The sequence below is a fragment of the Stegostoma tigrinum genome, chromosome 12 (assembly GCF_030684315.1).
Source record: "Stegostoma tigrinum isolate sSteTig4 chromosome 12, sSteTig4.hap1, whole genome shotgun sequence".
Taxonomy (NCBI): Eukaryota; Metazoa; Chordata; class Chondrichthyes; order Orectolobiformes; family Stegostomatidae; genus Stegostoma; species Stegostoma tigrinum.
Genome location: NC_081365.1, coordinates 1,271,703 through 1,298,031, shown reverse-complemented (window position 1 = coordinate 1,298,031; position 26,329 = coordinate 1,271,703). Strand labels below are relative to the sequence as shown.

At 44.4% G+C, this 26,329-nt stretch overlaps 1 protein-coding gene across 1 annotated transcript in view; it reads right to left on the bottom strand.

Moving 5' to 3' along the window:
- Window positions 1-5,262: 5,262 nt before the first annotated feature.
- rsph1 (radial spoke head component 1) overlaps window positions 5,263-26,329 on the bottom strand; it is an 87,632-nt gene continuing 66,565 nt past the window's right edge. The window contains exons 7-8 of the mRNA XM_048540914.2: window positions 21,629-21,728; window positions 5,263-5,968 (exon numbers count right to left, since the gene is read on the bottom strand). Coding sequence (XP_048396871.1) covers window positions 5,529-5,968; window positions 21,629-21,728 — 540 coding nt within the window. The 3' untranslated portion in view covers window positions 5,263-5,528. The remainder of the gene's footprint in view (window positions 5,969-21,628; window positions 21,729-26,329) is intronic.

Genomic DNA, 26,329 nt, shown 5'->3' with positions numbered 1-26,329 from the left:
AAAACTTCAACACTGAGGCACTCAAAGACGTGGAAAAAATGGGTTCATACAACCAATTCCCCTCCACAAACCTAGCAACCCTGAGTGATACCGAGTCACAGGATTCCAACAGCCTCTGGTTCGCCCTCAAGGCCTCCATCATCAATGTCTGCAAAAACCTGGTCGGTCACTTAACAAGGGAACACTAAAACTGGTTTGACGGGAATGATCAGGAGATCCAAGAGCTAATAAACAGGAAGTACGTGGTATTTCTGAGTGTAAAACAGCAACCACAATCGGAAGAGAAAGACAGATGTACAGGCGTCTGTATGTCCAACAATGAACCCGAGGCATAAAGAACAGGTGGTGGGTGGAGAAAGCACTGGATGCCTGACAAATGGTCAACAATTCTGATGTACAGGGTTTCTTCTGTGATGTCAAGACCACCTATGGACCAAAAGCCCAGGGTGCCACTATTGGCTAAGGACTGAGTGACTCTTAACAAAGACAAAGAAGCCATTAAACAATGCTGGGGAGGAGGGGGGGGGTCCCTTCAGAGATCTCCTCAACCAAGGCTCTGTCTTTGATCCAAGCATCCTTAAACACATCCCATAGCGTACCACACACCAAAAGTTCAGCAACACCCCAGGTCTGTACCAAGTAGAGAAGGCTGTGCACCAGCTCAAGAACAACAAGGTTGTTGGAGCTGACAGTATCCCCGTTAAGGCATTGAAATGCAGAAGCAACGTGCTCCTGCTGCACCTACATGCCTTTGCCTTATCTGGAAGAAGGAGAGCATGCCAGGAGAGCTCCAAGAGGCCATTGTCGTGAGCATTTTCAATAAAGGGAACAAGTCTGACTGTGATAACTGCAGGGAAATTTTCCAGCTGCCAACTGTAGCAAAGTCATTGTCAAGGTCCTCCTAATTGTCTCCTGCCTATGGCTGAGCTACTCCTCCCAGAATCACAGTGTGGCTTTCAGCCATGGAGGGGCACAACGGACATGAGTTTCACTACGTGACAGCTGCAGGAGAAATACAAAGAAAAAAAACCTACTCTGTACATGGTCTTCTCCAACTTTACAAAGGCCTTTGACACTGTCAATTGGGAAGCATTATGGAGTGTCCTTCTTCAATTTGGTCGCACCACAAAGTTTGTCACCATCATTTGCCTGCTCCACGACAACATGGAAGTCATGGTAATGACAAATGTCTGCACCAACTGTTCGGACCAGTGTCAAGCAGGGCTGTCATTGACCCAACACTGTTCTGCAGTGCTTCGCCTCTCTGCTGACAAGCTGCCCTCTTGAGTAGAGCTAACTTACAGAATCTGCAGGAAATTATTCGACCTCCACCACCTTCAAGTGTGACAAAGCTGTCACTTTAAAAAAGTTTTATGTTGTTGTTTTGTTTTGAAGAGAGGTTGTAAAGGCAGAGGTGCTCAAGGGAATTATCATAAATCATTAGTGTAAGAATTTATCAATGTTTATCAATGGAAGGGGAGTGGCCAGTTCTCCCAGCTCAGGCTTTCTAGATTTTTTTAGCTATAGTAGTCACAGGCTATTTGAATCCTAGAAGAGTTGCAAGTTTCAGCAAATGATTCCTAGCTGACTTTCTTTGAAATCTCTTTGGATGTTATTCCCTCCTGCCTGTAATAATCTGTGTTTGATTTTACTTTTTTGCCAAGGGATGTGTTTATGGGTGTTACTATATTGGAACAGTTAATTAGTTAAGTTACTGTATCAAGTATTCAGTTGAGTTTTCCAAAAGTTATGGCGTTCTCAATTCCACTTTCTTTTGTTAGTGTTTTAACTGTAGTGTTTAAATGATTGTGTTTGACCTAACGCTGAGTGGTTTGACCAATTGCATTGCGCCTGGAAAACCCATTTTAGATCTACCTGAAAATAAGAAAAAAATTAGGGTCTAGGCTACCTTCTTAAAATATTTTGAGGGGGTCCGGCCTGGTCCATAACAAACTGGGGGCTGTTGACAGGATAATTTTTTAATTCCAATTTGGATTTAGGGTCATTGGTAGGTGTTAGTGCCTTTTGTTTTGGGTCTTGAATTCGTTTGGTTTAAACAGTGCTTTGTGTAGTAATGGCTCTTTCAGTCAATAAAAGTTTTCTGGGAGTGGAAGAAGTAACTTTGCAAAAAGTGAGCAAGGTAAAGCTGTTGGGGAATTGGCAAACAAGCTGGAGTTGGGGATAACAAAGTGTGAAGCTGGATGAACACAGCAGGCCCAGCGGCATCTCAGGAGCACAAAAGCTGACGTTTCGGGCCTAGACCCTTCATCAGAAAAGCTGGAGTTGGTGTTGCCTTTGTCTGTAAGGAAAGAAGAGGCAATTACAGCAATAGCTCACTATTTAAATTTGGTGGAGATGCCAGCAGAATCTTTGGAAATGGCTAGAAGTCAATTGCAGATGAAGCACCTTGAACATGAAAAGGAACTGAAGCAGTTTGAATTACAATTAAAAGCAGAGGAAAGAGAAGAGGAAAGAATAGCCTGGCAGAACAAAAAGAAAAGGAGAGGAAGACCCTAGCACAAGAAAGGGAGAAAGAGAAAGAAGAAAAGCAGAAAGAGAGAGATAACAAGGTGTAGAGCTGGATGAACACAGCAGGCCAAGCAGCATCAGAGGAGCAGGAAGGCTGACGTTTCAGGCCGAGACCCTTCTTCCTGCAAAATGTCAGCCTTCCTGCTCTGATGCTGCTTGGCCTGCTGTGTTCATCCAGCCCTACACCTTGTTATCTCAGATTGTCCAGCCTCCGCAGTTCCTACTGAGAGAGTTTGAACTTCAGAAGTTGACCATTACACAGAAAAGTTGTCTTAAAAGGATGAAGGTGAGAAGGTTGGTTTAGGATGATAGTGATAGAACATAGAACATAGAAAAGTACAGCACAGTACAGGCCCTTCAGCTCACGATGCTGTGCCGTGGAATAATCCTAATCCAAAAATAAAATAACCTAACCTACATTCCCCTCAATTCACTGCTGCCCATGTGCATGTCCAGCAGTCGCTTAAATGTCACTAATGACTCTGCTTCCACCACTACCACTGGCAAACTATTCCATGCGCTCACAACTCTCTGGGTGAAGAACCTCTCTCTGACGTCTCCTCTATACCTTCCTCCTAACACCTTAAAACTATGAACCCTCGTGGCAGTCAATCCTGCCCTGGGGAAAATCTCTGGCTATCGACTCTATCCATTCCTCTCATTACCTTGTACACCTCAATCAGGTCACCTCTCTTCCTCCTTCTCTCCAGTGAGAAAAGTCCGAGCTCAGTCAACCTCTCCTCGTAAGACAAGCCCTTCGGTCCAGGCAGCATCCTGGTAAACCTCCTCTGCACCCTCTCGAAAGCCTCCACATCTTTCCTATAATAGGGCGGCCAGAACTGGACACAATATTCCAAGTGTGGTCTCACCAGGGTTTTGTAGAGCTGCAGCATAACCTCGCGGCTCTTAAACTCGATCCCCCTGTTAATGAAAGCCAAAACACCATATGCTTTCTTAACAACCTTATCCACCTGGGTGGCAACTTTGAGGGAGCTATGCACTTGAACACCAAGATCCCGCTGTTCCTCCACACTGCCGAGAATCCTGCCTTTAATCCTATATTCAGCATTTAAGTTTGACCTTCCAAAATGCATCACTTGACATTTATCCAGGTTGAACTCCATCTGCCATTTCTCAGCCCAGCTCTGCATTCTGTCAATGTCTCGCTGAAGCCTGCAATAGCCCTCGATACTATCAACGGCACCTCCAACCTTTGTGTCATCAGCAAACATACTAACCCACCCCTCAACCTCCTCATCCAAGTCATTTATAAAAACTACAAAGAGCAGAGGCCCAAGAACAGAGCCCTGTGGGACACCACTCAGCACTGACCTCCAGGCAGAATACTTACCATCTACAACCACTCTCTGCCTTCTGTCAGCCAACCAATTCTGAATCCAGACAGCCAAATCACCCTGTATCCCATACCTCCTGACTTTATGAATGAGCCTGCTGTGGGGAACATTATCAAATGCCTTGCTGAAGTCCATATACACCACATCCACTGCTCGACCCTCATCAACCTGTCTCGTGACTTTCTCAAAGAACTCAATAAGATTTGTAAGGCATGACCTGCCCCTCACAAAGCCATGCTGACTCCCTTTAATCACGCTATGCTTTTCCAAATAGTCATAAATCCTATCCCTCAGAATTCTTTCCAAAACCTTGCTGACCGCAGACGTAAGACTGACTGGTCTATAATTTCCAGGGATTTCCCTATTCCCTTCCTTGAAAAGAGGAACAACATTTACCTCCCTCCAATCTTCCGGTACGACTCCCATGGAGAGTGAGGAAGCAAAGATGATGAGCAAAACCGTCTGATTGCCTCCCACAGTCTAAAGATATTCATCATAGGTGGTTTAGCCATGGGAAATGCAGAGCCACAGGGATGGGGTAGGGCTGTGGTTCTGGGTGGGTTAGTTTTCAGATGGTTGGTGTGAACTCAATGGGCCGAATGGCCTGCTTCCACATTGTAGGGATTCTATGATTGGTAGAGCTTTTTTTCTGTTACTAGTGAAACCTGATATGACTTGCTTTTTTCCTTGAGTAGCTCACATTGCCACACCAGCCACATTGTTTATCTGACGAGGACAGGTGGGCTTGGACCCAATGGAATTTAGCAGTGTGAGAATTAATCTGATCAAAACATATAAGTTCCTGAGGGAGTCAATACAGTGTGGAGCTGGCAGAACACAGCAGGTCAAAGCAGCATCAGAGGAGCAGCAGAGTTTACGTTTCAGGTCAGGATCATTCATCAGGACTCCTGCAGTTCTTGCTATCTTCAAGTTCCTGAGGGAATGCTGAAAGGATGTTTCCTCTTGCAGGAGTGACTGTAACAAGGGGACAACATTTAAAAATAAGGAGTCTGAGGGCCATGAATCTTTGGAACATTCTTTCCTTGGAGTTGGTGTGATCATTGAATACTTTTAAGACAGAAGTAGATAGGTTCACAATCGATGAAAGAGTCAAAAGTTATCAGGGTTTCAGCAGAAATGCGGAACTGGCCACAATCAGATCAGCCATGACTTTACTGAATGACACGGCAGACTATAAGGACTCACTGGCATACCTCTGCTCCTAATTTGTCTGTTCATAACACGACAGCAATGCCATCTCTAACTATGTTTTCCACAGCGTCAATCAGCACTGTCTATTCTTTACGCATAGTATTTATACAGAAATAGGATTTGTTTGCAATGTCAGTGGAAAAAAAAGCATAAGCTTTGCATCTAATATTTTATTTTTAAGATTGTAACCTTTGATGGTGTGATGGTTCATACTGCTGTCCAGTCCACATTCCAAGGAGGAAACTTGCTCTCCTTGATAAAAACACTTTAAAGTCAGCAGACCAAGACACGGCTTCTGGTTTTTCCGTTGTGGATATTTTTAAGCCAACATGAATCATTCAGTTTTTTCAGCTTGCAACCAAGTGTTTTTCTGTAATTGGTGGTGCTCTCCATCCAGCTACTAATCAGGCATTCTAGCCTCACACCACACCCTCAGTCTGCAGCCAGCTCAGAGGCAGCATCAGATCCACCCTCATTACCTTCCGCTAAACCAAGGGAATCGGGACCAAAAGCTTCTGTCACAGGGGCATTTGTTTCAGAAATTTCTGCCTCTGCTACATCTGCCAATGGAGCGTCTTCCTCTGGGACAGTTGCCTCTGGGGCATCTACCTCGGGGGCATCTACCTTGGGGGCATCTACCTCGGGGGCATCTACCTCTGGGGCATCTGCCTCTGTAGCATCTGCCTCTGGGGCATCTGCCTCTGGTGCATCTACGCCTGGGGCATCTACCTCTGGGGCATCAGCCACAGGGGCATCAGCATCAGCAGCATCTGCCTCAGGAACGTCTTTCTCAGCTATGTCAGCAGCCTCTGTATTATCAGCAGCCAGTTCTTCAGCCTCCAATTCATCGGCCTTTACTTCGGTCTTAAATGCTGGAAAAAAAATGAAACACAAACTATAATTCCATTCAGGGAAACAGAATTTTTTTGGCACAGAAGGAAACCATTCGAATTTCTGTATCTTTGCTGGTAGCACTGTGGATTCAGTACCTTGAGTGCATATTCAGGTGTTTCTTAAATATTATTGGGGTTTCTCCTCTCACCTGCCATGAACACTTTCAGGCAATAAATTTCAAACACCTTATTCTCGAGTAACTCCTACCAATGACATTAATTCTCTGTCATAGATAACACAATGTAGAGCTGGATGAACACAGCAGGCCAGGCAGCATCAGAGGAGCAGTAAAGCTGACATTTCGGGTCGGAATCCTTCTTCACTTTTTCACAACCCAAAATGTCAGCTTTCCTGCTCCCCTGATGCTGCCTGGCCTGCCATGTTCCTCCAGCTCCACACTGTGTTATCTGACTCCAGCGTCGGCAGTTCTTACTATCTCATTAATTCTGTCTGCTGGTTATTGACTGCTTCTTGAAGGAAAAAAGATATTTCATATCCACTCTATTGAGACTCCTCACAATTTTAATCGTCTAAACTCATTTCCCTTCAGCATCCTCTGATCCAAAGAAAATAACCCTAGCCTGTCCTCATTGTAAATCTCTCTACCCTCTCGAATGTGATCACATCTCTCTGTTTTGTGGTTATCAAACATCTAGGCAGTATTCTTGTTAGTTTGTCACTAATGCCACCCACCTGCCCTAACGGTGTTGTTGTTAACGGAGTTGTCAACATGTTTCCCACACTTCTACCTGAAACCCTACACCCCAAAAAAGCAGGAGGGTTTCCTTTGTCATTTTCCACTCCACCATCTCTGCCACCTCCAGTAGGATGCCACAAACAAACACATTCCTCTCCCCCGCCGTTGCCAGCACACTGTCGGAGTTGTTTCCTGCACAACATAGTGGTGCACTCGTCCTCTGTTACTCCCAACACTTTGTCCCTCCTGCCATGGCACCTCTCCATGAGAAGGTGTAACACTTGCCTTTTAACCTCCTCAGTGTCTGAGACCAAAACACATCTTCCAGGCGAAGCAGCAGTTTACTTAGATCTTTTTCAATCTAGTCTATTATATTCACTGCTTACAATGTGATCTCCTCTATGCTGGCAATACCAGGTGCAGACTGGGTGACCATTTGGCAGAATACCTCTGCCCTGTCACAGTAGTGATGCTGACCTTCTGGTCACTTGCCATTTCAATACATTGTTTTGCTCTTATGCTAACATTTCTGCCCAATGCCTGCTGCAATGTTCTAGCAACGCTCAATGCAAGCTGAGGGACAGCATCACATTTTTTTGATTTGGGTACTTTACAGCTTTCAGGTCAGGCATTTCTTTCTCCTGCACACATCTCCTAGTTCTGTGCATAGCAGCAACTTGCAAAATCGGAAGTCAGTGACGTGAACTATATCAGTATGCTGATCGCCACGTGCAGATCTATGGTGTAGCTGTGCAGCTTCGGGGGAAAGTTGTTAGAAATCAGCCTCAAGCTCTACGCGCTCAACAGCTACAGACCATGAACACTGTCCTTCTTTCTGATTACACGTAACCATCCCTCCTGGGTCTTGTTTACTTAGGCTGATTCTCAGCAGAACTCAGCTAGTTTTTGCTACAAAGCTTACTCTTCATGTATGACTCTCCTCTGCTCCCATTCATACTCACATTGTCTTTTGCTCTGAACACTGTTACATAGAAACATGGAAAATAAGAGCAGGAGCAGAGTCTTGAGCCCACTCCACCACTGAAAAGGATCATGGCTGATCGTCTATCACAACTCCATTCTTGTGCATTTTCTCCATACCCCTTTACACCTTTGTCTGCTAGAAAACTATGTAGTTATTTCCAAAATCTATTCCACGAACACTCTCTACAGCTTTCTGTGGTAGAGAATTGTACAGGTTCAGCATCCTCTGAGTGAAGACATTTATCCTCATTTCAGGGATTTCAGTGTCCTTGTGTAGAAATCTGTAAATAATTGGTTACTTGTTGAATGGGTATAAACGGAAGGAAAATGAAATGTTGGCCATTATTTCAAAGGGAATGAGGTATAAAAATATGGACGTCTGACTAAAACTGTACAAAACAACAGTTGGCCCACAGCAGGAATATTGTGAACTGTTTTGGGTGCCTGACCAAATGGACTGCAGCAAAGAACAAAGAAAATTACAGCACAGGAACAGGCCCCTTCGGCCCTCCAAGCCTGCACCAATCGAGATCCTCTGTCTAAACCTGTCACCTATTTTTAAGGGTCTGTATCCCTTTGCTCTCTGCCCATCCATGCACCTGTCCAGATACTATCGTGTCTGCGTGTACCACCTCCGCTGGCAACATGTTCCAGGCACCCCCCACCCTCTGCGTAAAGAACTTGCCACGCATATCTCCCATAAACTTTCCTCCTCTCAACTTGACCTCATGACCCCTAGTAATTGAACCCCCCACTGTGGGAAAAAGCTTATTGCTACCCACCCTGTCTATACCCCTCATGATTTTGTAGACCTCAATCAGGTTCGTCCTCAATCTCCATCTTTCAAATGAAAATAATCCTAATCTACTCAACCTTTCTTCATAGCAGTTTAAGAAGGCAGCAAACCACCATCTTCTCAAGGATAACCTGTGATGGGCAATAAATGTTGGCCCAGCCAGTGGTGCCCACATCCCATAAGTAAGGCAAAATAATGACCAGAGACAGTTCACTTGGCAAATTCTGGCTATGGAAGGAATATGATGAGGAGAAATAAAGCAAGTTGGGCCAGTTCTGATTTAAGTTTAGACATGTGAGACATGACCTTCTTGAAAGATCGTTTCCCCTTGTGAGAAAGTCTAGGACCACCGGTATAATCTCAGAATAAGGTGTCAAACATTTAAGACTGATGTGAAGTGGAATTTCACCACGGCTGATGGTGGAATTGGAATTCAAAAACAAAAGTCTGGAATTAAGAATCTACCGCTCACCAGGAAATCATTGCCGATTGTTGGAAAAACCCAGCTGGTTCACTAATGTCCTTGAGGGGAGGAAATATGCCATCCTTACCTGGTCTGGCTGACATGTGCCTCCAGATCCACAGCAATGTAGATGACTTTCAACTGCCCTCTGAAATGGCCTAGCAAGCCACTCAGATGTTTCAATCGCTACAAAGACTCAAAAAACTGGAACTGGACGGATCACCTGGCATCGACCAAGGCACCAGAAAAGACAACGCCAGAAACAGCCCTATTGACCATGCATCTGGGAGTTAGTGCCAAAATTGGGAAAGCTGTCCCACAGACTAGTCAAGCAACAGCCTGACACAGTCATACTCACAGAATCAGACCTTACAATGTCCCAGGTACTACCATCACCAGGGATAACAAAGTGTGAAGCTGGATGAACACAGCAGGTCAGGCAGCATCTTAGGAGCACAAAAGCTGACGTTTCGGGCCTAGATGAGTATTCCCAGCTCTGGCCTGCTCTTGTAGCTGCCCTGAAATGTGGTGAGTCCAGTTGAGTTTCTGGTCAATGGTAACCCAGGAACAGGAACTTTTCTTTTCTTCAGCAGAGAGCAGCGGGAGCCAGGTGGAAGTGAGGTCGGAGCAGACAGGCAGTTGGGAAGGTAAGTGACCGTTATTTAAACACTTACCTCGAAGCCCCAGGTCCTACACAGTAGGACCTCCCTCCGTTCCTCCTCCTCTAACCTAATTTAAAGCCCACAGACTTGCAGCAGGAAGAGCGGGAGCATCGATCAGAGGCCTACAGGTGGGTGAGTCTCTGCTTTAAAGATTAGCAAATATCTGCCTTGACTGGTGGAGCCCTCCATTCCTGTTCCAGCAGCAGAAACAGCGGGAGCTCTAACCGAGAAGGACTCTTGTGTGTTGTTAAGGTAAGGCTTTTCAATTTATATCCCTGTGTATTGTGTAATTGATTAAAAGTTCAATTGCTTAATTGAAAAAGAGTGTAGCAGAGAAGTACTAGAAAGCATTTAATACATAAATTGTAAAAGTTAACTAAATAAGTAGTAATGGCTGGACGGGCAATGTGCTGTAGCGTATGATGTGGGAGCTGGCTGATCCCATTGTGAACGGCAGAGACCACATCTGCAGCAGGTGTTGGTTGCTGGAAGAACTCCGGATCAGAGTAAATGATCGAGAATCTGAGCTTCAAACTCTGCGGCACATCCAGGAGGGGGAGAGTTACCTGTACACTTTGTTTCAGGAGGCAGTCACACCCGTTAGATTAAATAACTCAAATTCAGAAAGTGTTCAGGGACAAGGTGTGACTGAAAGTGAGGCAGGTCGGGGGATTCAGAGTTCAGGAGTGCAGGAGCCTCAGCCCTTGACCTTGACCAACAGGTATGAGATTCTTGCTCCCTGTACGGATGAGGAAAAGGACTGTGGACAGGATGAGCCAGCTGACCACTGCACCGTGGCGCAGAAGGTCATTCAAGAGGGGGGAGCAAAAAGACAGGTAGTTGTTATAGGGGATTCTATTATTAGGGGGACAGATAGTATCCTATGCAAGCCGGATCGGGAGTCCCGCATGGAGTGTTGCCTGCCCAATGCCAGGGTGCAGGACATCTCCGACTGGGTTGAAAGGATATTGGAGCAGGAGGGGGAGGATCCAGTTGTGGTCCACATTGGGACTAATAACATCGGTAAAGCTAGGGTAGAGGACCTGTTCAGGGATTATGAAGCACTAGGAAAGAAATTGAAGTACAGGTCCTCAAGGGTCATAATCTCCAGATTACAGTGTCAGGCATACAGTGTTTTAGCTTTTATGAAAAGAGGGATCGAGTTCCGGAACCAAGAGGTTATGGTGAAGCTGTACAAAACTCTGGTGCGGCCGCACTTGGAGTATTGTGTAAAGTTCTGGTCACCGCATTATAAGAAGGATGTGGAAGCTTTGGAAAGGGTGCAGAGGAGATTTACTAGGATGTTGCCTGGTATGGAGGGAAGGTCTTACGAGGAAAGGCTGAGGGACTTGAGGCTGTTTTCATTAGAGAGAAGAAGCTTGAGAGGTGACTTAATTGAAACATATAAAATAATCAGATGGTGAGATAGGGTGGATAGGGAGAGCCTTACAGCAAGCACGAGGGGGCATAGCTTTAAATTGAGGGGTGAAAGATATAGGACAGATGTCAGAGGTAGTTTCTTTACTCAGAGAGTAGTAAGGGAATGGAACGCTTTGCCTGCAACGGTAGTAGATTCGCCAACTTTAGGTACATTTAAGTCGTCATTGGATAAGCATATGGACATACATGGAATAATGTGGGTTAGATGGGCTTGAGATCGGTATGACAGGTCAGCACAACATCAAGGGCCGAAGGGCCTGTACTGTGCTGTTATGTTCTATGTTCTATGTACTGCATGAGCCACGTGCTAATTCGCATAGGGAAAAGAAAGTTAGGGAAGTAAACACGTAGCTTAGGAATTGGTGTGGGAAAGAGGGATTCCATTTCATGGGGCATTGGCATCAGTTTTGGAACCGGGGGGATCTGTACCGTTTGGACGGTTTCCACCTGAACCGATCTGGAACCAGTGTTCTAGCGAAAAGGATAAATAGGGTGGTCAGTAGGACTTTAAACTTCTGAGTCGGGGGGGAACTTCTGAGTCGGGGGGGAAGGGAAAGTGAAAGAGGCAGGGAGTGTGGAGTTAAATGGAAAGATAAGCAACAGGATAGCATGTGTACAGGTGGGTTTAAACTCGAAGCAGACTAGGAATACAGCAAAAAGGAAGGATAGCTTAAGAGATAATGGGAACTGCAGATGCTGGAGAATCCAAGATAATAAAATGTGAGAGATAATGGGAACTGCAGATGCTGGAGACTCCAAGATAATAAAATGTGAGGCTGGATGAACACAGCAGGCCAAGCAGCATCTCAGGAGCACAAAAGCTGACGTTTCGGGCCTAGACCCTTCATCAGAGAGAGGATAGCTTAAGACATCTTGGGATTTCCAACCTCTCCAATAATGATAAGAAAGTTAGCATTAAGGCACTTTATCTAAATGCTTGTAGTATTCGCAACAAAGTAGATGAATTAACAGCACAAATCCTCTTGAATGATTATGATGTGGTAGGCATCACTGAGACATGGTTGCAGGGAGTTCAGGACTGGCAGTTAAACATCCAAGGATTCACAACATATCGAAAAGACAGGGAGGTGGGCAGAGGGGGTGGGGTTGCCTTGTTAGTTAAGAATGAAATTAAATCTACTGCACTGAATGACATAGGGTCAGAAGATGTGGAGTCTGTCTGAGTGGAATTGAGGAACCACAAAGGCAAAAAAACTATGATTGGAGTTATGTACAGACCTCCTAACAGTGATCAGGACCAGGGGCACAAGATGCACCGAGAAATAAATAGGGCATGTCAGAAAGCAAGGTCACGGTAATCATGGGGGACTTCAACATGTAGGTGGATTGGGTGAATAATGTTGCCGGTGGAACCAAAGAAAAGGAAATTCATGGGATGTTTGCAGGATGGCTTTTTGGAACAGCTTGTGATGGAGCCCACAAGGGAGCAGGCTATTCTGGACTTAGTGCTATGTAATGAGCCAGACTTTATAAAAGACCTTAAAGTAAGGGAACACTTAGGAGGCAGCAATCATAATATGGTAGAGTTTAATCTGCAGTTTGAAAGAGAGAAGGCAAAATCGGATGAAATACTAATACAGTTAAATAATGGTAATTACAGGGGCATGAGAGAGGAATTGACGAAAATCAACTGGAAGCAGAGCCTAGCGGAGAAGACAGTAGACCAACAATGGCAGGAGTTTCTGGGTGTAATTGAGGACACAATACAGAGGTTCATCCCAAAGGAAAGAAAGAAAAGAAAGATTATCAGGGGTGGGATTAGACAGCCATGGCTGACAAAGGATGTCAGGAAATATATCAAAGAAAAAGAGACAGCCGAAAATGTGGCCAAGAGCACTGGGAAATCAGAAGATTGGGAAGGCTACAAAAACAGACAGAGGATAACAAAGAGAGCAATACGGAAGGAGAGGATCAAATATGAAGGTAGGCTAGCTAGTAATATTAGAAATGATAGTAAAAGCTTCTTTCAAGACATAAGAAACAAACGAGAGGCAAAAGTAGATATTGGGCCGCTCCAAATTGATGCTGGAAGGCTAGTGATGGGAGATAAGGAAATAGCTGAAGAACTTAATAAGTACTTTGCATCAGTCTTCACAGTGGAAGACATGAGTAGTATGCCAACAATTAAGGAGAGTCAGGGAGCAGAGTTGAGTATGGTAGGCATTACAAAAGAGAAAGTGGTAGAAAAGCTAAAAGGTCTAAAAATTGATAAATCTCCTGGCCCCGATGGGCTACATCCTAGAGTTCTGAGGGAAGTGGCTGAGGAAATAGTGGAGGCTTTGGTCGTGATCTTTCAAAAGTCTCTGGAGTCAGGGAAAGTCCCAGACGATTGGAAAATTGCTGTTGTAACCGCCTTGTTTAAGAAAGCATCAAGGCAAAAGATGGAAAATTATAGGCCGATAAGCCTAACCTCGGTTGTTGGTAAAATTCTAGAATCCATTGTTAAGGATGAGATTTCTAAATTCCTGGAAGTGCAGGGTCAGATTAGAACAAGTCAGCACGGATTTAGTAAGGGGAGGTTGTGCCTGACAAACTGTTAGAATTCTTTGAAGAGGTAACAAGTATGTTAGACCAGGGAAACCCAGTAGATGTTATCTATCCAGACGTCCAAAAGGCCTTTGATACGGTGCCTCACGGGAGGCTGCTGAGCAAGGTGAGGGCCAATGGTGTTCGAGATGAGCTGCTGGCTTGGATTGAGGATTGGTTGTGTGACAGAAGGCAGAGAGTTGGGATAAAAGGCTCTTTTTCAGAATGGCAACCAGTGACGAGTGGTGTCCTGCAGGGTTCAGTGTTGGGGCCGCAGCTGTTCACCTTATACATTAATAATCTGGATGAAGGGACTGGGGGCATTCTGGCGAAGTTTGCTGATGATACAAAGATAGGTGGACAGGCAGGTAGTACTGAAGAGGTGGGGAAGCTGCAGAAAGATTTAGACAGTTTAGGAGAGCGGTCCAGGAAACGGCTGATGAAATTCAATGTGAGCAAATGTGAGGTTTTGCACTTTGGAAGAAAGAATACAGGCATGGACTATTTTCTAACTGGTGAGAAAATTCGCAAGGCAGAGGTACAAAGGGATTTGGGAGTGTTGGTCCAGGATTCTCTCAAGGTTAACTTGCAGGTAGAGTCCGTAATTAAGAAAGCGAATGTAATGTTGTCATTTATCTCAAGAGGGTTGGAATATAAAAGCAGTGATGTGCTTCTGAGGCTTTATAAAGCTCTAGTTAGGCCCCATTTAGAATACTGTGTCCAGTTTTGGGCCCCACACTTCAGGAAGGACATACTAGCCCTGGAGCGTGTCCAGCGGAGATTCACACGGATGATCCCTGGAATGGTAGGTTTAACGTACAATGAACGGCTAAGGATCCTGGGGTTGTATTCATAGAGTTTAGAAGGTTGAGGGGAGATCTAATAGAAACTTACAAGATAATGTATGGTTTAGAAGGGGTGGACGCTAGGAAGTTGTTTCCGTTAGGCGGGGAGACTAGGACCTTTGGGCACAGCCTTAAAATTAGAGGGGGTAAATTTAAAACTGAAATGAGACGACATTTAGATGACTAGTTTACTACCAGTGCCACAAGATAGCGAGGTGAGGAACAGGGAGCGGGCGCAGCTTAACATGTGGCTACGCAGCTGGTATAGGAGGGAGGGCTTCAGATATGTAGACAATTGGGATGCCTTCTGGGGAAGGTGGGACCTGTACAAGAAGGACGGGTTGCATCTGAACTAGAAGGGGACCAATGTCCTGGGTGGAAGATTTGCTCGAGTAGTTCAAGAGGGTTTAAACTAGTATGGCAGGGGGGTGGGAACCTGAGCAGTATACCAGAGGTGAGAGTTGATGCAGGTGAGGCAGTAGCAAGAGGTAGACCAGCTAATGGGAAGGATTTTCCTGGGAAGGAACCAAGGGATCAGTTAAAGTGTGTTTGCTTTAACGCAAGGAGTATCAGGAATAAAAGTGATGAACTTAGAGCATGAATCAGTACCTGGTGCTATGTTGTTGTGGCCATAACAGAGACATGGGTTTCTCATGGGCAGGAATGGTTGCTGGGTGTTCCAGAGTTTAGAACATTTAAAAAGAATAGGGAGGGGGAAAAAGAGGAGGGAGTGTAGCACTACAAATCAGAGAGGGTATCACAGCTACAGAAGCTTCCATTGTTGAGGAAGATCTGCCTACTGAGTCAGTATGGGTGGAAATTAGGAATAGCAAAGGAGTTGTCACCTCATTAGGGGTTTACTACAGGCCCCCCAATAGCAGCAGGGAGATTGAAGAAAGCATAGGTCGACAGATTTTGGAAAAGTGTGGATGTAGTAGGGTTGTTGTAATGGGCGACTTTAACTTTCCTAATATTGATTGGAACCTCCTTCGAGCAGAAAATTTGAATGGAGCTATTTTTGTAAGGTGTGTTTAGGAGGGTTTCCTAACTCAGTACGTTGACAGGCCGACGAGGGGAGAGGCCATTCTGGACTTGGTGCTCGGAAACGAGCCGGGGCAGGTATCAGATCGTGTGGTGGGAGAGCATTTTGGTGATAGTGACCATAACTGCCTCACATTCTACATAGCTATGGAGAAGGAGAGGATTAGGCAAAATGGGAGGATATTTAATTGGGGAAGAGGAAACTATGATGCGATTAGACATGAGTTAGGAAGCATGGACTGGGAGCAATTGTTCCATGGTAAGGGCACTATAGACATGTGGAGACTGTTTAAGGAACAGTTATTGCGAGTGATGAGTAAATATGTCCCTCTGAGACAGGCAAGAAGGGGTAAGATAAAGGAACCTTGGATCACGAGAGCCGTGGAGCTTCTTGTGAAAAGGAAGAAGGTAGTTTACATAAGGTGGAGGAAGCTAGGGTCAAGTTCAGCTAGAGAGGATTACACGCAGGCAAGGAAGGAGCTCAAAAATGGTCTGAGGAGAGCCAGGAGGGGGCACGAGAAAGGCTTGGCAGAACGAATCAGGGAAAACACAAAGGCATTTTACACTTATGTGAGGAATAAGAGAATGGTCAAAGAAAGAGTAGGGCCGATCAGGGATAGCATAGAGAACTTGTGTGTGGAGTCTGAGGAGGTAGGGGAAGCCCTAAATGAGTTTTTTGCTTCTGTCTTTACGAAAGAAACAAACTTTGTAGTGAATGAAACCTTTGAAGAGCAGGTGTGCATGCTGGAATGGATAGAGATAGAGGAAGCTGATGTGCTGAAAATTTTGTCAAACATTAAGATTGACAAGTCACCAGGCCCGGACCAGATTTGTCCTCGGCTGCTTTGGGAAGCGAGAAATGCAATTGCTTCGCCACTTGCGAGGATCTTTGCATCCTCGCTCTCCACTGGAGTCGTACCTGAGGACTGGAGAGAGGCAAATGTAATTCCTCTCTTCAAGAAAGGAAATAGGGAAATCCCCGGCAATTACAGACCAGTAAGTCTCACGTCTGTCATCTGCAAGGTGTTAGAAAGGATTCTGAGGGATAGGATTTATGACCATCTGGAAGAGCATGGCTTGATCAAATGCAGTCAACACGGCTTTGTGAGGGGCAGGTCATGCCTCACAAACCTTATCGAGTTTGTTGAGGATGTGACTAGAAAAGTGGATGATGGTCGAGCTGTGGATGTGGTGTATATGGACTCCAGTAAGGCATTTGATAAGGTTCCCCATGGTAGGCTCATTCAGAAGGTCAGGAGGAATGGGATACAGGGGAACTTAGCTGTCTGGATACAGAATTGGCTGGCCAACAGAAGGCAGCGAGTGGTAGTAGAAGGAAAATATTCTGCCTGGAAGTCAGTGGTGAGTGGAGTTCCACAGGGCTCTGTCCTTGGGCCTGTACTGTTTGTAATTTTTATCAATGACTTGGATGAGGGGATTGAAGGATGGGTCAGCAAGTTTGCAGACGACACAAAGGTTGGAGGTGTCGTTGACAGTATAGAGGGCTGTTGTAGGCTGCAGCGGGACATTGACAGGATGCAGAGATGGGCTGAGAGGTGGCAGATGGAGTTCAACCTGGATAAATGCGAGGTGATGCATTTTGGAAGGTCGAATTTGAAAGCTGAGTACAGAATTAAGGATAGGATTCTTGGCAGTGTGGAGGAACAGAGGGATCTTGGTGTGCAGATACATAGATCCCTTAAAATGGCCACCCAAGTGGACACGGTTATTCAGAAAGCATATGGTGTTTTGGCTTTCATTAACAGGGGGATTGAGTTTAAGAGTCGTGAGATCTTGTTGCAGCTCTATAAAACTTTGGTTAGACCGCACTTGGAATACTGCGTCCAGTTCTGGGCGCCCTATTATAGGAAAGATGTGGATGCTTTGGAGAGGGTTCAGAGGAGGTTTACCAGGATGCTGCCTGGACTGGAGGGCTTATCTTATGAACAGAGGTTGACTGAGCTCGGACTTTTCTCATTGGAGAAAAGGAGGAGGAGAGGGGACCTAATTGAGGTATACAAGATAATGAGAGGCATAGATAGAGTTGATAGCCAGAGACTATTTCCCAGGGCAGAAATGGCTAACACGAGGGGTCATAGTTTGAAGCTGGTTGGAGGAAAGTATAGAGGGGATGTCAGAGGCGGGTTCTTTACACAGAGAGTTGTGAGAGCATGGAATGCGTTGCCAGCAGCAGTTGTAGAAGCAAGGTCATTGGGGTCATTTAAGAGACTGCTGGACATGCATATGGTCACAGAAATTTGAGGGTGTATACATGAGGATCAATGGTCAGCACATCATCGTGGGCTGAAGGGCCTGTTCTGTGCTATACTGTTCTATGTTCTATGTTCTATGTGCTATTTCTTCAGCCACAGAGTGGTGGGCTTGTGGAATTCATTGCCACGGAGTGCAGTGGAGGCTGGGACGTTGGATGCCTTCAAGGCAGAGATCGACAAATTCTTGATCTCAGAAGGAATCAAGGGCTACGGGGAGAGTGCAGGGAAGTGGAGTTGAAATGCCCATCAGCCATGATTTAAATGGCGGACTGGACTTGATGGGCCGAATGGCCGTACTTCCACTCCTATATCTTATGGTCTTAACCCGTATGATGTTGCTAGTGAGGGATTCACTGATGGTAAGACCATTGAATGCTAAGGGGCGGTGGTTAGATTGTCTCTTATTGGTGATGTTCGTAGCCTGGCATTTGTGTGGTGCGAATGTCACTTGCCACTTCTCGGCTGGATATTGTCCAGATCTTGTTGCCTTTGAACAAGGACTGCTTCAGTTTTTGAGGAGTCGCGAATGGTACTGAACATAGTGCAAACAGCGTCAAACATCCCACCTCCTGACCTTATGATGGAGGGGAGGTCATTGATGAAGCAGCTGAAGATGGTTGGGCCTAGGACACTACCCTGAGGAACTCCTGCAGAGATGTCCTGGAGCTGATTTGACTGACATCCCACAACCATGATCATCTTCCTATATGTCAGGTATGATTTCACCTCACCTCTGGAATTCAACTCTTTTGTCCATGTTTGAACCAAGGCTGTAATGAAATCAAGAACTGAGTGGCCCTGGCAGAACCCAAACTGGGCATCACTGAGCAGGTTATTTCTGAGCAGGCGCTGCTTGATAGCACTGTCGATGACACCTTCCATCACTTTACTGACGATCGAGACGAGACTGATAGGACGGTAATTGGTCGTGTTGGATTTGTCTTGCTTTTTGTGTACAGGACATACTTGGGCAATTTTCCACATTGCTGGGTAGATCCCAGAGTTGTAACTGTACTGGAACAGCTTGGATAGGGGAGCTGCAAGTTTTGGAGCATGTCTTCAGGACTATTGTCGGAATGTTGTCAGGACCTGTATCCTTTGCAGTATCCAGTGTCTCCAACCGTTTCTTGATACCATATGGAGTGAATCGAATTGGCTGAAGACTGCTATCTGTGATCCTGGAGACCATTGAAGGAGGCGAGATGGATCATCCACGCGGCACTTCTGGCTGAAGATTGCAGCGAATACTTTAGCCTTACCTTTTACACTGATGTGCTGGGCTGTTCCATCATTGAGGATGAGGATATCTGTGGAGCCTCCTCTTTAGTGAGTTGTTTAATTTTCCACCACCATTCACAACTGTATGTGGCAGGACTGCAGTGCTTAGATCTGATCCGTTGGTTGTGGGATCACTTAGCTCTGTCTATCACTTGCTGCTTTTGCTCTTTGGCGTGCGAGTAGTCTTGTTTGGTGGCTTCACCAGGTTGATAATCTTCAGGTATGCCTAGTACTGCTCCTGGCATGACCTCCTGCACTTTTCATTGAACAAGGGTTGATCCCCTGGCTTGATAGTCATGGTTGAGTCGGGGATATGCTGGGCAATGAGGTTACAGACTGTGTTGGAGTACAATTCTGCTGCTGTCTTGAGTTGCTAGATCTGTGTGAAATCTGTCCCATTTAGCACAGTGAAACTGCCACAAAACACGATGGAGGTTGTTCCCAATGTGAAGGTGGGATGTCTTTCCAGAAGATCTGTGCGATGGTCACTCTTGCCGATACTGTCATGGACAGATGCATCTTCAGCAGGCAGACAGGTAAGGATGAGGTCAAGTATGTTTTTTCCTCTTGTTGGTTCCCTCTGCACTGTCTGCTCCTCACGAACAATGATTTGTGTGTCTGTTTTTTCAACTCCTGTCTTTCTATGCTCATCTCTTATTTCTAATTCGTATTTTTTATTCTGTAACTAGTTCTCTTACATTAAAGTAATTAATAAACTAATTTATTGTAATCATTCAAGAAAGTCTGATTAAATTGGCTTCTTATAAAACATACGTTCATTTGAGTCTAACCAGAAGGTATCCACCATGGGAAGAATCTATTTAAAATTAATGTTGTTGCAGACAAACTCATGGATATGAATGAGTAAAGAAGGGGAGCCAGTCCATCTAGATCATAAAGCTGATTTGGAGAGTTGGTACAGATACGATGGGCTGAATACCTTTGTGTTGCACCATAACACTTCTGTGATTCTGTGACATTTTTGTTGTTTATGCTTCCTCATCCAAGAATATTATAGCTTGTAATATCCCATCCGGAATCATAACAAATTGGGGAACCTCGCCTGAGATTAGTTGTATGGATTTTTTAATGTCTTTCATGGATGTGGGTATTGCTGGCTTGGCTAATGGTTATTACCCATCCTTAATGGTTCTTGAGAAGGTGGTGATGAGCTTTTAATAAAATTATAATCAGATCATAAATCAAGATAATAGTTATTCTTCCTGTTTAATCAATTAATTTTATAGAATCATAAAATGATTACAGCACAAATGGAGGCTAATCATCTATCTTGTCTGAACTTCATGTCTGGAAGAGTAACTCAGCTAGTGACACTGGGGCTTTAACAGTTTCTTTTCTCTTCAGATTCTAAACTAGTTCCCTTTTAAAGTCACAAATGAATCTGCCAACACCAGATTTCCAGGCGGCACATTCCAGATCCTGACTGCACACCGTGCAAAAGGTCTTATTTTTCCATGACTCTGTGTTTCTTTTGTCAATCACCATTTATCCTTAAGCATTCTACCAATTTGTACAGTTTCTCCCCAATCTAATGATGTCATAAAAAATAGGAGCAGAAGTCGGCCATTCAGACCAAGTCTGCTCTGCCATTCAATGAGATCATGGCTGACCTGATAATCCTGAACTCCACTTTTCTCCTTTTCCCCATAACCCTCCCTAACTGAATAAAAACCTGTCTATCTTAGCCTTGAAGGTACTTAATGACTCTGTTGATAAAGAATTTCACAGATTCACTACTCTCTGAGAGAAAAAATTCCTCCTCATTTCAGTCTTAAATGTATTACCCCTCTTTCGTAGATTATGTCCTCTAGTCCTAGACTCTCCCACAAGGGAAAACAAACTTTTTGCATCTACATTGTCAAGTTCCCTAATATGAAAGGAAGTAATCGATAAAGCAGCTAGAGATAGTTGTGCAAAGATTACTATCTGTATCAAATCCGACCTGCACTAGAGGTGTACCTTAACACATCTGGATGGTTTGATTGAAACTATCTGTAAGTAACTCTTGTGGTGTGGTGGTAGTGTTCATACCCTCAAGCCAGGAGACCTGGGTTCAAGTCCCAACGGCTCCAAATGTGTGTAGTAACATTCCTAAACTGGGTGGTTAGAAAATGTAATATGTAACTCTGTAGCAATTTCCTGGAGTTGAGATAATGAATTTTAACAACCACAGTCATCTTCCTTTGTGTTCATTGTGCCTCCTGCTGGCAGAATTTTCCACCCTGATTTCCATTCACTCCAGGTCTGCCAGGCCTCCTGGATGCTACACTCGGTCAAGTGTACAGTGCAGACAAAGGCCATTCATCCCATCTGGTCTTTATAGTCTAAATGAGTATCTTCCCATGTTTCCACTTCACCTCATCAAAATATCCTCCTTTCTCCCTCATGTAATTATCTAGATTCCCCTTAAGAGCATTCAAACCATTCCCCACAACTACTTCCTCAGACTGAATTTCACAGTCTCACTTATCAGGCAGGTTTCTCTTGAAATCTCTGATTAGATCTACTTCATATCACAGTGGATTTGGGCAGATATTACATAATCACATCGTTTCAGAGTCAGGTTTAACATGAAGACCAGTCAGACTTACTTGGAGAGTACAATGTCAACCCTGACAGTTTCTCAGCCTTCCACTTTAAGACAGTTACGGTGACGGATTCCTCCTCTGCGATCTCTTCTTCAGTTTTGTCCTGTTGTGAGAGATAGTAAGATTCCACACTCCATAAAAGGAGGCAATGGGATTGTGGTAATGTTACTAGACTAATAATCCAGAAAATCAGGCAAATGGCAGATGGTGAAATTGAATTCAATAAAATCTGGAATTAAAAGCTAATCTAGTGGTCACTGTTGATTGTCATAAAAATCCGTCCAGTTCAGTAATGTCCTTCGAGGGAAGGAAAACTACCGTCCTTACCTGATCTGCCTACATGTGACTCGATATCCACAGAAATGTATTGACTTTTAATTGCTCAGAGAGTTGGGTAATAAATGCTGGCCAGCATTTCATGAACAAGTAAAGAAAATGAAAACCAAAACCCTGATGTCTGTACCATATTCCAGACAAGATTCCAGTCACCAATTACCCAATCACTGCTGACATACATTGGTTCCCAGTCCACTGAACCCTCTGAATTAAAATTCTTATCTGCATGTTTCAATCCCCTCACGGATTTTCTCCTCTTTATGACTCAGTCATCCAATTGACACTTCATAAAGTAGGTTTCTCAGTCTGTCACTTCTTAAGCGTCTTCTCAGGTGGAGCATATATTTTTATGAATGGAATTCTGACTAAGACGCAACATTAAATAACATTGCATCAGAGGTAATGGGAACTGCAGATGCTGGAGAATCCAAGATAACAAAGTGTGGAGCTGGATGAACACAGCAGGCCAAGCAGCATCTCAGGAGCACAAAAGTTGACGTTTCGGGCCTAGACCCTTCATCAGATGCTCTGATGAAGGGTCTAGGCCTGAAACGTCAGCTTTTGTGCCCCTGAGATGCTGCTTGGCCTGCTGTGTTCATCCAGCTCCACACTTTGTTATATTAAATAACATATAGCCCCTAGCAACAACAAACTATCGTATAAACATGTAAGAAGCTTCTCTTTGATTCACAGAGATAGTATGTACCAAAATAAGCATGAGGCCAAGATGGAGATGTGAGAAGTGCCATCTAAAAACTTGAATATAAAAGGCAAATTTTAGTAGGATATTAAAGAATAGGGAGGCAGAGATATTTGAGGAGGATGTTCCAAAGTGAAGACATGGCCATCAATGGTGAGGCAACAGCTTTGAGGATTGTGGGTGAGACCAGGAGGCAGAGAAAAAGGAATTTGCACGGATTATAAGGCTGGAAGAAGAGAAAGAGTTGAAGGGAAATCAGATGCTGGATGATGGTGGATAGGAGGGAATGTTAGGTGCTAGTTGGGTCTGAAGGATAAGATGACAGATGAATGAAGGGTCAGAGTGCTGGAAAATTGAGAGGGCTGTAGGATTTGGTGAGTTGACCGCAAGGATCACAGTCTAGGGATGCAGGGTAGGCTATTTAGAACTGAGATGAGGAGAAATTTCTTCACTCAGAGAATGGAAAGCCTGTGGAATTCTCTGATTCCCAGACTCAGTGGAAAAACTGTGAAATAAAAACTGACTGAGCAAATACGAGTTGCAACCTTTCTATCTGCGATCAGGAAAGAATGAAACAAGATGTATTGCGCCCTGAACTTCACTTAGAAGCTAAATGCCCAGTAGAAATTTTGCAGGCTTATTTTGAACCCTGTATTAATGTCATGTATAGATGTGTTCAACATCAGCACCCAGACAGAGGGGGGCAGTCGAATGGTAAGTAATGGCATTGACACACCCAACTGAATCTTGAGTTTGGACAACTGAAGTACAGAATCACAGAAGTTTTGTGGTGTGGAATGGGGCTAGTTTGTCTATCGTGTCAGCACTGGATCTCCAAATGAGCATTCTGACTGAGTGCCATTGTCCAGAATTTTCTCTGTATCCTTGAACGTTGATTGTATTTAAATAATCATCCCATAGCTTCTCAAAAGCCTTGTTTGAATCTGCCTGCATCCCACTTACAAGCAGCGCATTCTATACTCAAACTAATTGGGGTGGCACGTGGTCAGTGGTTAGCAGTGCTGCCTCACAGCGCCAGATGACCTGGGTTTGATTCCAGCCTCGGGTGACTATCTGTGTAGAGTTTGCACATTCTTGCCATGTCTGTGCAGGTTTCTTCCCACAGTTCAAAGATGTGCAGATTAGGTGGATTAGCCATGCTAAATTGCCCATAGTATCTTGGGTGGAAAATACAGGGATAGGGTAGAGGATGGGTCTGGGTGAGCTGCTGTTTAGAGGGTCAGTGCGGACTCAATGGGCCAAATGGCCTGCTTCAACACTGTGGGAATTCTATAATTGCTGTATAAAAATATCTTTTTTGCATCACAACTTATTCTTTTGCTAATCATGACCCTTTTATGAGCTGGAAGAATTTCTTCCCATCTACTGTATCCAGGCCCCCTTATGATTTGGAAATCTTCAATCAGATCTCCCATAAGCCTTCTTCTCTTCAAAAAAGTTCCAACTTCTCCAATCTATTTTCATATCTGAAGTTTCTCTTCCCTGAAAGTATTCCAGTCAATCTTTTTTGCAGTGTCTCCAATATATTCACATTGTTCTTCCAGTACCACACCTAGAACTGTACAGCATTGCTTCCTTGTTCTTGTACTTCATACCCACGTTAATCAACCTGCAGATACAGTATGTTATATTAACTGCTCTATTTTGTATTATCTGTCTGTGTACTTGCTACCAAAATGCATCAGCTTCGGCTTTGTTGCATTGAACTTCATCTACCACCTATTTGCCCATTTACCATTTGAAGTTCTACACCATTCTCCTCGCAGCTTACAATTCTTCTAAGTCGTGCATCATCTGCACACTTTGAAATTGTCCCCTGCACACCAAGGTCCAAACCATTACTATATATCAGGAAAAGCAAGAGTCCCAATATTTACCTTTGGGTAACTCCACTATAAACAGACCATTACGCTGCTCCATATCACTGAGCCAATTTTGTATCCACATTGTTGCTGTCTGTTTTATTCCCCGACAAAGCTTGTCTGAGAAGTCTGCAATACGGTGGCATTGTATCAAATGGCTTCTGAAGGTTCATGTATGCCACATCACCAGCACTCACCTCAGTGACTCTTTCTATAATCTCTTCAAAAAACTCGAGCAAATTAAATATAATTTCCCTTTCAAAATCGTGCTAGCTGTTCTTAATCAATCCACCTATTCCTTGAGTCAACAAACAGTATTGTGGGTAATTGTTTCTCGAAACCTCCCCACCCTTGAAGTTAAACTGATTGGTCTGTAATTGCTGGGCTTTTTTGAACAAGTGTATGATGTTTGCAACTCTCCGGTTTTCTGGCATCTCTGAAGTCTAGGGAAATCAGAAAGACTATGGATAGAGTCCCTGCAATTTCTCACTTCCTTCAATATCCCTGGATACATTCCCTCTTGTCCTGGTACTTGAAGTACCAACAATCTATCCAACATTTCTGCTTTATCAAGTTGAACCCTTCTAGTGACTGAGTTTCTTTCTTTGTCACTATGGCGTGAGTAACATCTCTCTCTTTGGTAAAGACAGATGCAAAATATTCATTCAACAGCTTGGCCATGTCCTTGTCTTGAGGAGTAAATCCTTTTTTTGGCCTCTAATCAGCCTAACCCCACACTTTACCACTTACTATTTATATGGCAATAGGAGCCTGTGGGCCACCTCTTTACGTTGGCAGACAATCTTATAATTCCTCTTTTCTTGCCTAATAAGCTTTCTCAACTGCCCTCTGAACTTTCAACATTCTGTTGGTTATAAATTGTATTTTCTACCTGACACTTGTCAACGTAGAAACATAGAATTCAACATTCAATGTTTTAGCATCGATTACTTTCTGTGGTAATGAATTCCAAAGGCTCACCACTCTTTGGGTGAAGAAATGTCTCCTCATCTCTGTCCTATATCGTCTAGCCCAAATCCTCATACTGTGATCCCCTGGTTCTGGATACACCCACCATCTACCCTGTTCCTAGTCCTGTTAGAATTTTATAAGTCTCTATGAGATCAGCCCTCATTTGTCTGAACTCTAGTGAAAACAATCCTAACCAATCTCTCCTCATACTTCAGACCTGCCATCCCCAGAATCAGCCTGGTAAGCCTTAGCTGCACTCCCTCGAGAGCAAGAGCAGCCTTCCTCAGGAAAGGAGACCAAAACTGCACACAATATTCCAGGCGCGGTCTTGCCGAGGCCCTGTATAACTGCAACAACACATCCCTGCTCCTGTACTCGAAACCTCTCACAATGAAGGCCAACATACCATTTACCTTCTTTACTGCCTGCTGCACCTGCATGCTTACCTTCAGCGACTGCTGCACAAGGATGCCCAGGTCCCGCTGCACACTCCCCTCTCCCAATTTACAGCCACTCAGGTAGTAATCTGCCTTCTTGTTTTTGCCTCTGACGTGAATAACCTCACATTTATTCTAATTATGCTGCATCTGCCATTGATTTGTCCACTCACCCAACCTGTTGAGATCATGCTGAAGGATCTCGGTATCCTTGTCACGGTTCACCACCACACCCCCCCACCCCCATCCAACCTGGTATCATCTGCAAACCTGGAGATGTTACATTTTGTTCTTTCATCCAAATACAAATGTATATTGTGAATAGCTGGGATCCCAGCATCCATCCCTCTGGAACCCCACTATTTACTGCCTGCCA